Consider the following 13,240-nt stretch of genomic DNA (forward strand, 5'->3'; position numbering starts at 1 on the left):
CTAGGTGATTTCAATTTCTCACAGTGAAATAGAGCCCTTAGCACGAAGAAACACAAATATTTTTCTTTAATGTCTAAATTACTGCCAAAGTTTGCGATCAGATCTCAAAATAGAATTTGTGAATGAAGGCCTCTGTTTCATAGTGTTAGATGCAAAATAAGTGAGAAGAAAAAAAAAATTACTCACTAATAACTACAGAAAATGCTTAAAAAGGTATATGTGGGAGAGAATATGTTTTAGGACATTGTGCATTTGTTTGAATGAGATCATTGCCATCAAGGTTTTGGACTTTGAGAATACGAACAATATTTGGTGAGCCTTTTTGTTTTATATCTCATTGCATTTAATGAACAATTGTTCTCATTGTTTTTCTTTTTTGGAGTATTCATGTTTGATCTTATTTATATTTTTAATTTATAAAATCCATCAAGAAGTTGTTGTTAATTAGCTAAATTTTCTAAGTTGTTATTACTATCATTAGCATTTCTTTTCGAATAGAATTTAGTGTTTTTTACCTTCGTTTATTTTAGGGGCATGGAATTGTTCATTTTCAGACTCTTTGCTTAGAGTCCGGTAGTTAGTCTTGAATACGTGGGGACAGAGACTACCACATACAATTCGTGTTTGCTTTTGCTCAAGATTCAAGTTGGCTGAACAATCACAAACGAATGATAGTGTGTACAAGCCATTCATTACTGTAACTTATGCCAAAGACCTGGTTCAATATGTGGAGGACGTGATCTGAATTTTGTAAGACTGTGCTTGCTTGCTTATGTTTTGGCTGGTTCAATAATCATGTTTTTATTGCTGCTGATTTCTTATCCAAGGATGCAGTGTGTATTTCTTTGAATCTTAAATGCACCCCATCTCTTTATTTTGGCACTTTTATTTCAGCGAGTTTCAAATCCAGGGAAACTAATATTAGTAATGCAGTTAATGTTTTTATTGAACAATATGCGGTGATTGAAGTTGTGAGTATTATTTTCTTCTCGAGAGTACATTATGTCTTCTAGCCAACCCCAAACAATTGGGATAAGGTTTGGATGATGATGATGATATTATTTGTTTCTCTTTTTATTACAGTATAAAACAGCTATTAATGAAAAGTGTAATTGAGTATTTTATTTCTCTTTGAATTTCTAAAGTGCTTCCAAATGGCCACATAGAATTGATGATGACTTGGTATAATTGGTACATAGGTTGTGGCTCCTTGTTCAAAATTGCATCTATCGTGATATTTGGAATAGGCTGCATATTTACTGTACACTCGATGCCTATAGATTGAAACTGTGACTCTGTCAGAGTCATCAATACAACTCATGAAGATTCTGTTTGTGGCTATACATTTTAGATACATATATGTTGACTTTCTTTTATGACCATTTGGTTCTCTAAGTTGTAGATCTTTTGGAAATTGTTTATCCTTTTCTCGTACCCTTTTGCCTGTTGCTAATTTGTGCTTCCAGTGCTTGTTTGATATGTGCTATTTATGACACATTTCTTTCTTTCTTTCTTAAATGTCTTCTAAATACTGCATATTTGTTGACAAATACATGAAGAAGGATGTAGTGTAATTGTACTTTTGGGGTTCTTCACAAGGATGATGTGTTCAAGACACACCTCACGAATGTGCTCAACGAAAGAACTCTCAAAAGAGCATTTTTTGGAAACTATAAACCACATTCTGATCTTCCATTCATTGTCGACAAATACATGAAGAAGGTACACATCACATGGAGAAGTTCATTACACATTCAGTCTCATTCTTAGATATCAATAAGACTTTTGAAAACATGCTCAAAGGGGATGGCATTTGCTGCATTATTCGAATGGAAAAGTAAAATATGAAAAAGCAAAAAAAAATAAATTACTTGGTGGTTAAGTCAGCTCAATTAGGTTACATTTTTTGAAGTTTATTTGTATATGGTTTTCTCCTATTTCATGAGGTGTTTAACCTGCTTGTATCTTTCTAACAATTTATAAATGATTGTAATTGGTTGTTGTTTAATTAATGGTTATTTTTTGTGAATGAAATTCTCAATTTCTAGAATTATTCAGTTTATGTCATTTTTGTTTTTTTCGAGACACACATAAACAAAGAGAAAGAGATCTGATTATCAACTACAAAGAAACAACATAAACTCATTTATTTGGTTGAGACGAATGAGAGAAAGAGAGAGAGAGAGAGAGAGAGAGAGAGAGAGATCTGGTTACTAACTACAATGAAACAATACAAGCTCATTTATTTGGTTGAGATGAGAGAGAGAGAGAAAAAAAAAAAAAGAGAGAGATCATTCAAATCTGAGGCCTATGAGAGAGAGCTGGTTATCCAAAGTAAGTATGTGATGGTTATATAGCTATTCTGCACGCCTTCTAGCATGATAAAAGGTGAAAATGTATCAACATAAAAAATAAAATAAAGTGAGAACTGTGGGGATATAAATGCATTCACTATCCAAGTAAACCCATATTGCACACGTTAATGACATACATGGAAAAGAAAGATATGTCACACATATGTTGAAAAAAAATCACCAAATGGATTCTCTAGATACCTCATAAAGAGGTCCTTTACATGCTCCCATAAAGATCCTTTACATGCCCAATAAATTACATGAATATCCAATATTCACATAACCCCCAAAGTCAACTACAAAAAGGGGTATTTACATATCTCCAAAATTCAAAAAATTAGTCAATTCCTTTACATGCCTCATAAATAGGTCTTTTACATGCCCGCAAAATTCATTGAATATTCACATAACACCCAAAGTCAACTACAAAAACAGGTTTTTACATATCTTCAAAGTTCAAAAAAATTAGTTAATACAAAAAATCCTTTAAAAAATCCTCGATGCAAATATGTCGGGATCTGATCTTCCGATTGGGAGCTACTCTCTCCAATGTCACCAAGTACATCATCATTCGCATTGTCATCCTGAGGTTCCTCTAATGGGATTGAACAATACTTCGATAGGTAACCTAATACCTCCGTGGCCAAATCCCAGTCCTTGGACCAGATACTATCTCTCAAGAGCTCTGTGCTGGTGGATGTCCTCCCACTACATTACAAAACCGAATGTCAATTGAAAAAAATAACGCAACAATGAATACTAAAACAATTTAGAGCATTACTAAAGTGTAATTGATATAATCCATAAAAAAATCATAACAAGACTAAAGTGTAATTGATATAATCTAGCCTTCTATGAAAATTTAAAGCAGCATATGTTAATGGTTGTGATGTTGTTTTTTATACCATGAAAATGCACACCACCACTATTTTTTACATTCGACCATACCACCCTGCTGGGAAGTATTCCCTGATACATTATTAAGATGTATGTTCCCCATTGTAATCAGCTGCATGAATATTATTAAATTTCTCAAACTTGGTTTGAATAATCGTATTAGGGAAACAAATACATGTCACTGTCTTCAGATATGCTTTATAAAAACCCAAGAATACTAAGAGAAATCATCGGCCAAAAACACAAGTAGACGTGCAAGTATTGAAGCAACAAGAGAATCCACACATCATTGAAATGCACAATTAGAAACTTGGAGAACATCTCAATGATGGTAAAGGAAAATAGAAGACCAAAAATCAGATGATCCAGTGAAGAACTATAAAGGACCAAATTAATAATAAATATGTAACCAGTATTCACTTACAAAAAGCCTCTTACAACCTGCAATAACACAACATGAATTCACTTCATCAAATGCTATAATACATGCCACAAACCCTAATCTTCTACATCCATTTCCCAACTCATTAAAATTCAGGAAGAGCTACAAAAGTAAAAAATAGCTAATTTTTTTCAGAAAAAATAAAATCAGCACAAGAGCTGTTAAGATTGTCGCCTTCAACAAATATTGCAAATAATAATTCGTACCCATGCAAATAATAATAGTGATAATAATTCAACACACAAATTTCCACTGAAATCCATTTACACATTTACAAGCAACAGAACAACCATGCAAGAAACCTGGAGAAGAACTATAAAATGTCCTCTCAAAACCCAAACTGGAAAAGATCTCCAACTTATAGTACAAATTACAAAATACATGTTGTAAAAAGCTTAAAATAAACATAATGCACACCATATCAGCTTGCAAAAATTCTTAATTTTACTCTTAACACCTATTCTAGTGTATGATCCAATCACTATGATCAATTATCAATGAAATAACTCCATTAAAAAAATTGAACAATACTTAAGCAAAAACCAAAAACTAAAACGACAAAAAAAAGGAGAAGAGAAAATTTGGATCTCAGGGTCCAAAGCAGTGCATGATCCACTATAAAAAATACTTCAGAGAACCCAAAAGTGAACCCTAAAGCTCCATCATAAGATCCAAACTAGAGCATGATCCACTAAAAAGTTACCATTAAGTGAAAATGCCCCAATAAATAATCCCCATATTCACTTCAATTTAGCTGCATTACTAATATTAGTCTCCCTGGATTTGAAACCTGCCGAAAAAAAAGTGCCAAAATAAAGAGGTGGGTGCACTGAAGATTGAAAGAAATACATACTGCATCCTTGGCCAAGAAATCAGCAGCAATAAAAATATGATCATTGAACCAGCCAAAACATAAGCAAGCAAACACAATCTTACAAAATTCAGATCATGTCCTCCACATATTGAACCATGTCTTTGGCATAAGTTTTAGTAATAGCTTGTACACACTATCCTTCGTTTGTGATTGTTCAGCCAACTGGAATCTTGAGCAAAAGCAAACACGAATTGTATGTGGTAGTCTCTGTCCCCACGTATTCAAGACTAACTACTGGACTCGAAGCAAAGAGTCTGAAAATGAACAATTCCATGCCCCTAAAATAAACGAAGGTAAAAAACACTAAATTCTATTCGAAAAGAAATGCTAATGATAGTAATAACAACCTAGAAAATTTAGCTAATTAACAACAACTACTTGATGGATTTTATTAATTAAAAATATAAATAAGATCAAACATGAATACTCCAAAACAGAAAAAAAAGAAAAAAAAATGAGAACTATTGTCCATTAAATGCAATGAGGTATAAGACAAAAAGGCTCACCAAATTACTGTTTGTATTCTAAAAATCCAAAACATTGATGGCAATGATCTCTTTCAAATGAATGCACAATGTCCTAAAAAATATTCTCTCCCACATATACCTTTTTAAGCATCATTCTGTAGTGATTAGTGAGTATTTTTTTTTTCTGCTCACTTATTTTGCATCTAGCACTATGAAACAGAGGCCTTCATTTACAAATTCTATTTTGAGAACTAATCACAAACTTTGGCATTAATTTAGACATTAAAGAAAAAAATGTGTTTATTCGCGATAAGGGTTCGATTTCATTGTGATAAATTGAAATCACCTAATTTATTATTAACCCAACCAAAACTTGTCCCTCCCATATGTAGTTTTCTCTTCCCCTTTTTATGATTGATTTTCTATCCTATTTTTGGTAATTTATTAGGGAAAAACATAGGGGTTTTATTGAAACTCTTCAATTTGAGATCTACTATAAATTTTGAGTTGATTTTTTTTTAAAAAAAGGGTTTTATTCTTGATTTAGGATTGTCGTTTATTCAGAGATTGTGGCTTTGATCGAACAAAGAAAGCATACAAATGAGGATAGATGCAGGTGATTTCTGCAATGAAAAATGAGGGGAAAAAGAGCTGAAATTTCAGCAGGGATATGGGGTTTTATTTTACTTATAAAATAAAAATTTCAAATCAAATTTAAGATTTTTTGGTGATTTACAGACTATAAATCAAATAAAACTTTGGTTCCTCACTGTTTTCAGTGCCCTAATCCTGAGTCGTCCTCGATTTTCCTCAAAATGTTTATCAGTGTGTTCCTTGATATGCCAGCAGTGACAATGAGCCACATTACTGTGGTTCCAGTTGAATAGATCTACTTATAGAATCATATGAAGATGGGTGTAAGATCCAATGCAATTTAGAATACTGATGCAAACCTGAATTCCTATAAGAGTAGCCAATAAAAAGGAATGCACTCTGAAAATCCAGAAAAAAAAAAAATTTCTTACTTAGCAGGCAAAAAGCTAAGCTTTGGCATCAAGGGAAGAAAACAAAAAAATGTAATCGTTAATTAAAAGAAGTAGAGAGAGAGAAAGAGAGAGAGAGAGAGAGAGAGAGAGAGAGTACCACGAGTATGAGACTAACTGATAGCAATGGAGATGACCGACATTTTTGGTGCAGAGAAGTAGCAACTGGCAACGAAGAATTATATGCAAATCTTCGTGCATTAGGGTTTACTTGGCTCCTCAACATGGCTCCCAATCTCTCCAACAACAAACCAAACCTTCACACAAATGACACAAACCAAATTATTGAGAGAGGAAGCATGTAGCCGCCAGGAGAGCCGAAGATGAGGGAGAGAGAAGGAGCTTCGCAGAGGAAATCTCTGATTCACAGAGCACGCGGGAGGAGAGGGTAGCTCTGGTACTCCCGTCGGTTTGAAGCTTTTCGTTTTCGCGCGTTGGGCTTTTAAAGTGGATGAGGCCCTCAGTTTGCCTTTAACATAAACGGACGATGGATATGGGGGAGGCCAAAACACTCTGCTTTCTCGCAGCGCGTGTGTTTGTATATATGTATATATATAAAAGTAAATGTTGGGATTGGCTCGTTAACTCATACGAATATATGCGTTTATATGAGTTCAATAGCTCACAAAAAAATATCAAAACAATAATTTGTAAGAAATAAATTGAATAAAATATCTCTACAATGTTTTAAGGGTATTTTGGTTAATTTAATTTTTACGAATTAGTTTTATTAAATGTTCATTGATGAGAAGAATGTGGACCTAAATTTTCAAGTTATTTTGGATTTATAAAAAAAAATTAAAATTCAAACACAAAATGAGGCCGTGATCGTCAGATCGGCCTATATTCAATCTGAGAATCTGGGCCGTTGCGCTCATATGCTCATATGAACTAGTGGGCAAATCTCAGCATTTTCTATATATATATATATATATATATATAAAATGCTATAGTACGCTGCTATGGTTCACCGATTCATGTACCGCTATAGTAAACGTCGAACGACCCAAATCGAATCTGGGCCGATCTGACAATCACAGATGTCCGGTAGTATTTTATTTTTCATTTGTTTTCTACAAATCGGAATGATTTGAAATTTGGAGCTTATATTCATAAAACATAGGCGAATTTACGAAAAAATATCAAATATATATATATAGGGAGGAGGCTACGGTACGCCGATTTATGTATCGCTACAGTAAACGCCAAACGGCCTAGATCGAATTTGGGCTGATCTAACGATCACAGATGTCTAGTAGTATTTTATTTTTTATTTATTTTCTACGAATCGGAATGATCTGAAATTTGAAGTATATATTCATAAAACATATGTGAATTTATGAAAAATATCAAAAAAATATTTTACATGAAATAAATTGAGAAAATACCACAGAAAGGTTTCAGGGGTATTTTGATCAATTTTGTTTTATGAATTATTTTTTTTGATATTTTTATTAGGTGCGCCTCACTAAGATATACACACGCTCTAAATTTCAAATCATTCTGATTTGTAGAAGAAACATTAAAATTAAAATACGGTCGAACAACCGTAACTGTGACCGTCCAATATATATATATATATATATATTAGAAAACTCTTCCCAACGCTTATAGGCGAAAATGAACAGTGATTTCGCCTACCCTCATCACCATGCAAATTTCATCTCACGATCACAGTTATCCGGTAGTGTTTCATTTTTCACTTTTTTTTCGATATAAATCTAAATTACTAGAAATTTGAAGCGTGTGTATATCTTAGTGAGGCGCACCTAATAAAAATATGAAAAAAAATATATTTTAATCATTTTATATTTTACAAATTATTTTTTTCATATTTTTATTAGGTGCGCACCACTAAGTTGTACCCATGTTCCAAATTTCAGATCATTTCGATTAGAAAAAACAAATAAAAATTGAAACATTATCGGACAACCGTGACCGTACAATGAAGTTTAGATGGTGATGAGGGTAAGTGAAATCACTGTTCATTTTCATCTATAAGAATTTTGTAGTATCTTCATAGGAAAATTATTCCCAATGCTTATAGGTAAAATGAACAGTGATTTGGCCTACCCTCATCACCGTCCAAAGTTCATCGCATGGTCTCGGTATTCCGGTAGTGTTTTATTTTTCATTTTTTTTACAAATCGAAATGATTTGAAAATTGGACTGTGTGTATATCTTAGTGATGTGCATCTAATAAAAAATATAACAAAATAATTTCCTGTAATGAAAAAAGACCAAAATACCCCTAAAATTTTTCAGGGGTATTTTCGTCAATTTATTCATGCAAAATATTTTTTTAATATTTTTCAAAGATTCTCCTATTTTTTATAAACAAACTCTCCAAATTTCAAGTCATTCCGATTTGTAGAAAAAAAAATAAAAAATAAAATACTACTGGATAATCATGACTATGCAATGAACTTTGAACGGTGATGAGGATAAGCGAAATCACTATTCATTTTCGTATTTTTTCAAATCCGTATGAGTAATGGATCTTTGGGAACTTACTCCCACCTTTTGTGGTGAGGTTTACTTTTTGCACCATTTGCTTCTTTTGGTAGTAAAATCTTTTCCTGTGGGACAAGTTTTCATCTGCTTTACGCACGAACCAAACGTGTGTAACTGTATGTTTCACATGAAAATTGTTTCATGATGCAAGTTTTCATACAAACCAAACAAGCCCTTGGAATCGTTGAAGAGGAGAAGCTGTGGAGATTAAATATATGGGAAAACATTCTATACTTCCTTGCCTTATGCATGTTATATACTTCCGTTCACCCAATTTAAATGAACGACTAAGGTGACTTGTCTCAAAATGTCATAAGTGAACCACGGACCATATAATCTATATCTGCCATGTCAAAGTATTTCATCTTTGATTGTTTTTTTTTTAAAATCATATGAATATGAATTTTGCAAAGTACCAATAGGGCACACCAAAAGTAAAACATTAAAAAATATTTATTAAAAAACTAACAAAAATATCTCTAAAACTTTTAGGTGTATTTTGACGATTTTATTTTATTTGAAATCCTTTTTTATATTTTTTTGCAAGTGAGAGTTTAAGAGAAGAGTGGAAAACATGGAAAAAGATATTATGCTTTAGTGGGAGCATTAACCTGGCAAGAAAACCTTGAAAAAAACATAAGAAAAATCGAAAGCACTGTATGAGCCTAAAAAGTACTTTACGATTGAACGGATACCAGTCACATAAATTGCTTATAACTTAAAATTTATATTTATTTCTTTAAAAATGATCATCGTATGATCTTAAGTGAACCCCGAAAATTTCACATAGAAAAAACCTTCACCAAGTAGCTCCGAGCGAGTATATATGAGCTATGCCAAACACGCTCATTTTAACATGACCCTTCCATTTTGCATTGCATCCTCTGTGTCATTGTGGTAGTTGCCATATAAGCAGTAGATAGAGCATCAATGGGATAACAAAATAAATTATGAGAGTATTTTATGCCACTTTCATGATCCTTCACGCAGTCAGGTAACGTAAAGTTAAACCCCAATTTTAATAATAAAGGAATATAGAACTATTTTCCTTCGGTACAAGGAGCTAACAATCCTCTAAACCATTAGATGTAAGATTCTAAAGCTTCATATTTGTTTCATCAAGAAATTTTCTTTTAACCTTTGAGTTTATTCAATGGCACATCCCCAACCATCTGATTTTAAATTTATTGGTCATCAAGAATCATGACCTCTTTGTACCAAAGATAAATGATCGTATCCCATGGTCTTATACCATACTTTTTTTCACCAAAAACACATCCGTTCACTTGAAAAGGTATTGAAGACGTACAACCTTGTCTTTGCTAGTCAGCCGGCAATGTCGAGTGCCAAGAGTATTGCCTATAATTGAAAAAACATCACCATGTGCCCATATGGCCCATATTGGAGGGCGGTTCGCAAGATTTGCATCATGGAGTTGCTTAGTGCAAAACGCGTACAATCATTTAGCTTTGTTAGAGAGGAGGAGACCACCCATTTCGTGGGGTCAATCATGGAGGTTTCTCATACTCCTGTGAATCTCACACACAGAATTTTCTCAGTTGTCAGTTGTGTAGTAGAGAGACTGGCCTTGGGCAGGAAATATGTCGGTGACGAGTTTAGAGAGATCATCAGAAGGTGATTGAGGTAAGCAGTGCATTTGCTATAGAAGCCTTGTATCCCCCATTGGGATTTATCAGCATTCTATCAGGTACTAGGGCAAGAATGAAGAAGGTTCACAAGAAACTCGACAGCTTCTTCGATAAGGTAATAGAGGAGCATGAAATGAATGGCAAAGGGCATGAGGATGAGCAAGGGGACTTGGTGAATGTCCTCCTGCGGCTTCAAAAGGAAGGTGATGGTGCCGTGCAACTAACCAGAGACAATATCAAGGCAATCATCTTGGTAAGCATTACTATAACTTCTCCTCTAATATGAAATTTGAGCTACATAGGGTTGACATGAAGATACTCCGATACCCCAAATTTGATGGAGAACTGCCGACAACACGATCAAATGTCAAAACGACAAATATATGTTCTGTATAAATTTGGTACCCCCTTTCTTTACTTTAGAATCGGAATTTCCATCAAATTTTGTCACGTTTTAATTCAGATTTGAACTTTCTAGCAAAATTTTCATGGTCAATTCTGTTAGATAATGAAAATGAATGGTATGAAAGCTTTGTTGTAATCCAACCAAGGACATTTGGCCCTTTTATTTCAATTAGTCTTTATGATTAAGATGCTTTACAACACACTAAATTTTAATATGACTTATGTCCCATAGATTAGCTCCAAGATATGCTAAGTATGTCAAATTTTGCTTTATCAGGACATGTTTATTGCTGGGATTGAGACCTCATCTTCAACCTTGGGATGGGCAATGGCAGAACTTATGAATAACCCACAGGTGATGGAAAAAGTCCAGAAGGAAGTAAGGCATGCGCTTAAAGGAAAAGAAAGAGTGGGAGAGGGGCAGGTCTTAGAGTACTTGAAGTTAGTACTTAAGGAGACACTCATTTTAAATGCTCCTCTCCCGTTATTGATCCCAAGAGAATCCATGAAGACATGCTCATTAGAAGGTTATGTAATACCAACCAAAACTAAATGCTTGGGCCATTGGAAGACATCGAGACTACTTAAAAAATCCAGAGAAGTTCGAGCCCGAGAGGTTTTCTGATGGTTTGGTGGATTATAAGGGGCAATATTTCGATTTCATCCCCTTTGGGGGAGGTAGAAGGGGGTGCCCCGGTGCCTTATTCAGTATGGCTACTGCAGAACTTGTTTTTGCCCAACTTCTTTACTACTTTGATTGGAAACTACCCAAAGGAATGAAACCAGAGGAGATGGATATGAGTGAGAGCTGTGGGATAACAGCGTCAAGGAAGCGTGACCTGGTTCTAATCCCAATTCCTTTGTTTATAAGCAGTAGGATTTCATAGCAATGAATTTGTAATAGAAGATTGTCGCATGAATAAACCTAAAGCTTTCGGTCTACTAGAACTTGACAGAGTAATGTAAGGCCTTGCGGTATGGTGTCAAACTTACCAAAAAGGAAAATACAGGGATTTTACGATGTAAAAGCTTTGAAATTTGTTACTCCACCCACAAAAAAAAAAAGAAAGGAAAAAAAATAAAAATAAAAAAAAGGAAAATCCATCCAAGCTTATATATACACAAAGAAAAAGAATGTGAAGGAAAATAAATCTAAGAAGGGAAGCTCATAACCATTTAGTTAACAATAATTAACATGTTCATATTGAAATAAAAAAAGAAAACTCTCGGGTGGATCTTCTTTGGGGGCCTGGACCGTCACAGGTTCAAGTTGAGTGGGTTTGGGCTCAACAAATTGAACAACCACTTGCTTGGCATGTTCTGCTTGATGGGGTCATTGATGTCAGACTGGTTCCTTGGTGGGCTTGGTTTTGCCCTCGATCATTCTTTGAATCTTGTAGATCACCGGCCTTACAATTCCCTAAGCAATTTCTTTGACTTGCACTATGTGACAAGCCTCTTCAGCATTATTGGCATTGACAGAGGTAAGAGGGAGGAAGGGTTTCACTCTTCTAAGGAACTCATGTCTTTGGTTTGAGGAGCGATATCACCTATCATGCTCTTCTTTTCTTCACCCTTGAATTGGGCCTTCAATTTTTTGGTCACCCGACCCCATGTGCGAGCTTGACCTTTGTTCCCCTCTTAATTATCCGGTAGAACTACCCCTCCTCACCGAGTGAAGGCGTGCAATGCATCCAACCCTTCATTATGTATGGAGTTGGTGGGTAAGGTGGGATGCGTAATAAGGGATTTGATCGCTTTGCCGCAGATATGGGGAAAACTAACTCTCAAGTCCGTTTAATACAGTGGTTGGCACATGCTCACCTTTTATCGTCTTGGGTGGTTGGGGGCTGACGAAATTTTGGCAGCATGATGGCCCTCCCGAGCCTTTTCGATGACCTCCAATGGTGTCCCAAACCCTATTCTTAGCTTCCTTGAGCTTACGGCCTCCATTAAAGGGGAGACAAGTGGGTGCACCAGAGCATACCAGGTGATAGGTGCCTCCAGCCTTAAGGTAGGGGCATGGGCTAGATGGATGGGCATATTTTGGGAGCAAGGAGGGTTGTGGTTCCGATGTCGTCCCTTGGAACTCGAGGAGGTGGTGGGCACATGTGTGTGTACAACATGCATATGAGTGATACAGACGACCTTGGGGTCGACCTAGGGGGTGCGAGAGGGTCCGACTACTATGGTTCCAACCTCTACGGTGATGCGTGCGTTGGGTGGCCTTCAGGCCACCTTTGGTGTGAGCACTGACGGCCACACTGCCAGTGAGAGTGGATGTGAGAGGGCAGTATTGTAGGGCATTTTTGACAGGTTTGTTCCCCAATGCGAATAATAAAGAAGCTGGTGGTGACCTAGAACCCCAGGAATTAAAATGTCTGTAGACTATGGAAACCTTGATCAAAATAAGCCAAATTTTGAAAGGATTTGAAATGGTGGCAGATGGACCTCAAAAGCCTTGAAAAGATGGTGTTCAATGTTTTAAGTGCTCTCAAAGTTTTGTCTCAATCCGATCAAGGTAAAGCTGATCAGGACGAAATTTACATTAGAACCACCTTTTATCATACTGAAAAGTACCTTGGAGCTGTACTG

At 35.2% G+C, this 13,240-nt stretch overlaps 1 protein-coding gene and 1 long non-coding RNA gene across 5 annotated transcripts; one reads left to right on the forward strand and one right to left on the reverse strand.

The window, feature by feature from the left end:
* Positions 1-2,520: 2,520 nt before the first annotated feature.
* On the reverse strand, positions 2,521-6,603 carry LOC148780044 (uncharacterized). Of its 4 annotated transcripts, none has more exons than XR_016043140.1 (3): positions 6,178-6,603; positions 4,630-4,845; positions 2,521-3,062 (listed from the first exon to the last, which is right to left on the reverse strand). It is a non-coding gene; the product is annotated as an uncharacterized LOC148780044 (long non-coding RNA). The 4 variants fall into 4 exon arrangements; XR_016043139.1 differs by having other exon boundaries at positions 4,547-4,821; positions 6,178-6,600; XR_016043141.1 differs by having other exon boundaries at positions 4,547-4,845; positions 6,178-6,589.
* A 3,535-nt stretch (positions 6,604-10,138) lies between these two features.
* On the forward strand, positions 10,139-11,587 carry LOC18446184 (desmethyl-deoxy-podophyllotoxin synthase). The gene is given in 3 exon segments (XM_020674834.2): positions 10,139-10,493; positions 10,923-11,191; positions 11,193-11,587. Coding segments are annotated over 3 exon segments (789 nt in total). The 5' UTR covers positions 10,139-10,313; the 3' UTR covers positions 11,533-11,587.
* The last annotated feature ends 1,653 nt before the right edge of the window (positions 11,588-13,240 follow it).

Source organism: Amborella trichopoda, chromosome 10 (genome assembly GCF_054954075.1).
Source record: "Amborella trichopoda isolate Santa Cruz 75 chromosome 10, AtrichopodaSantaCruz75HAP2 v2.0, whole genome shotgun sequence".
Classification (NCBI taxonomy): Eukaryota; Viridiplantae; Streptophyta; class Magnoliopsida; order Amborellales; family Amborellaceae; genus Amborella; species Amborella trichopoda.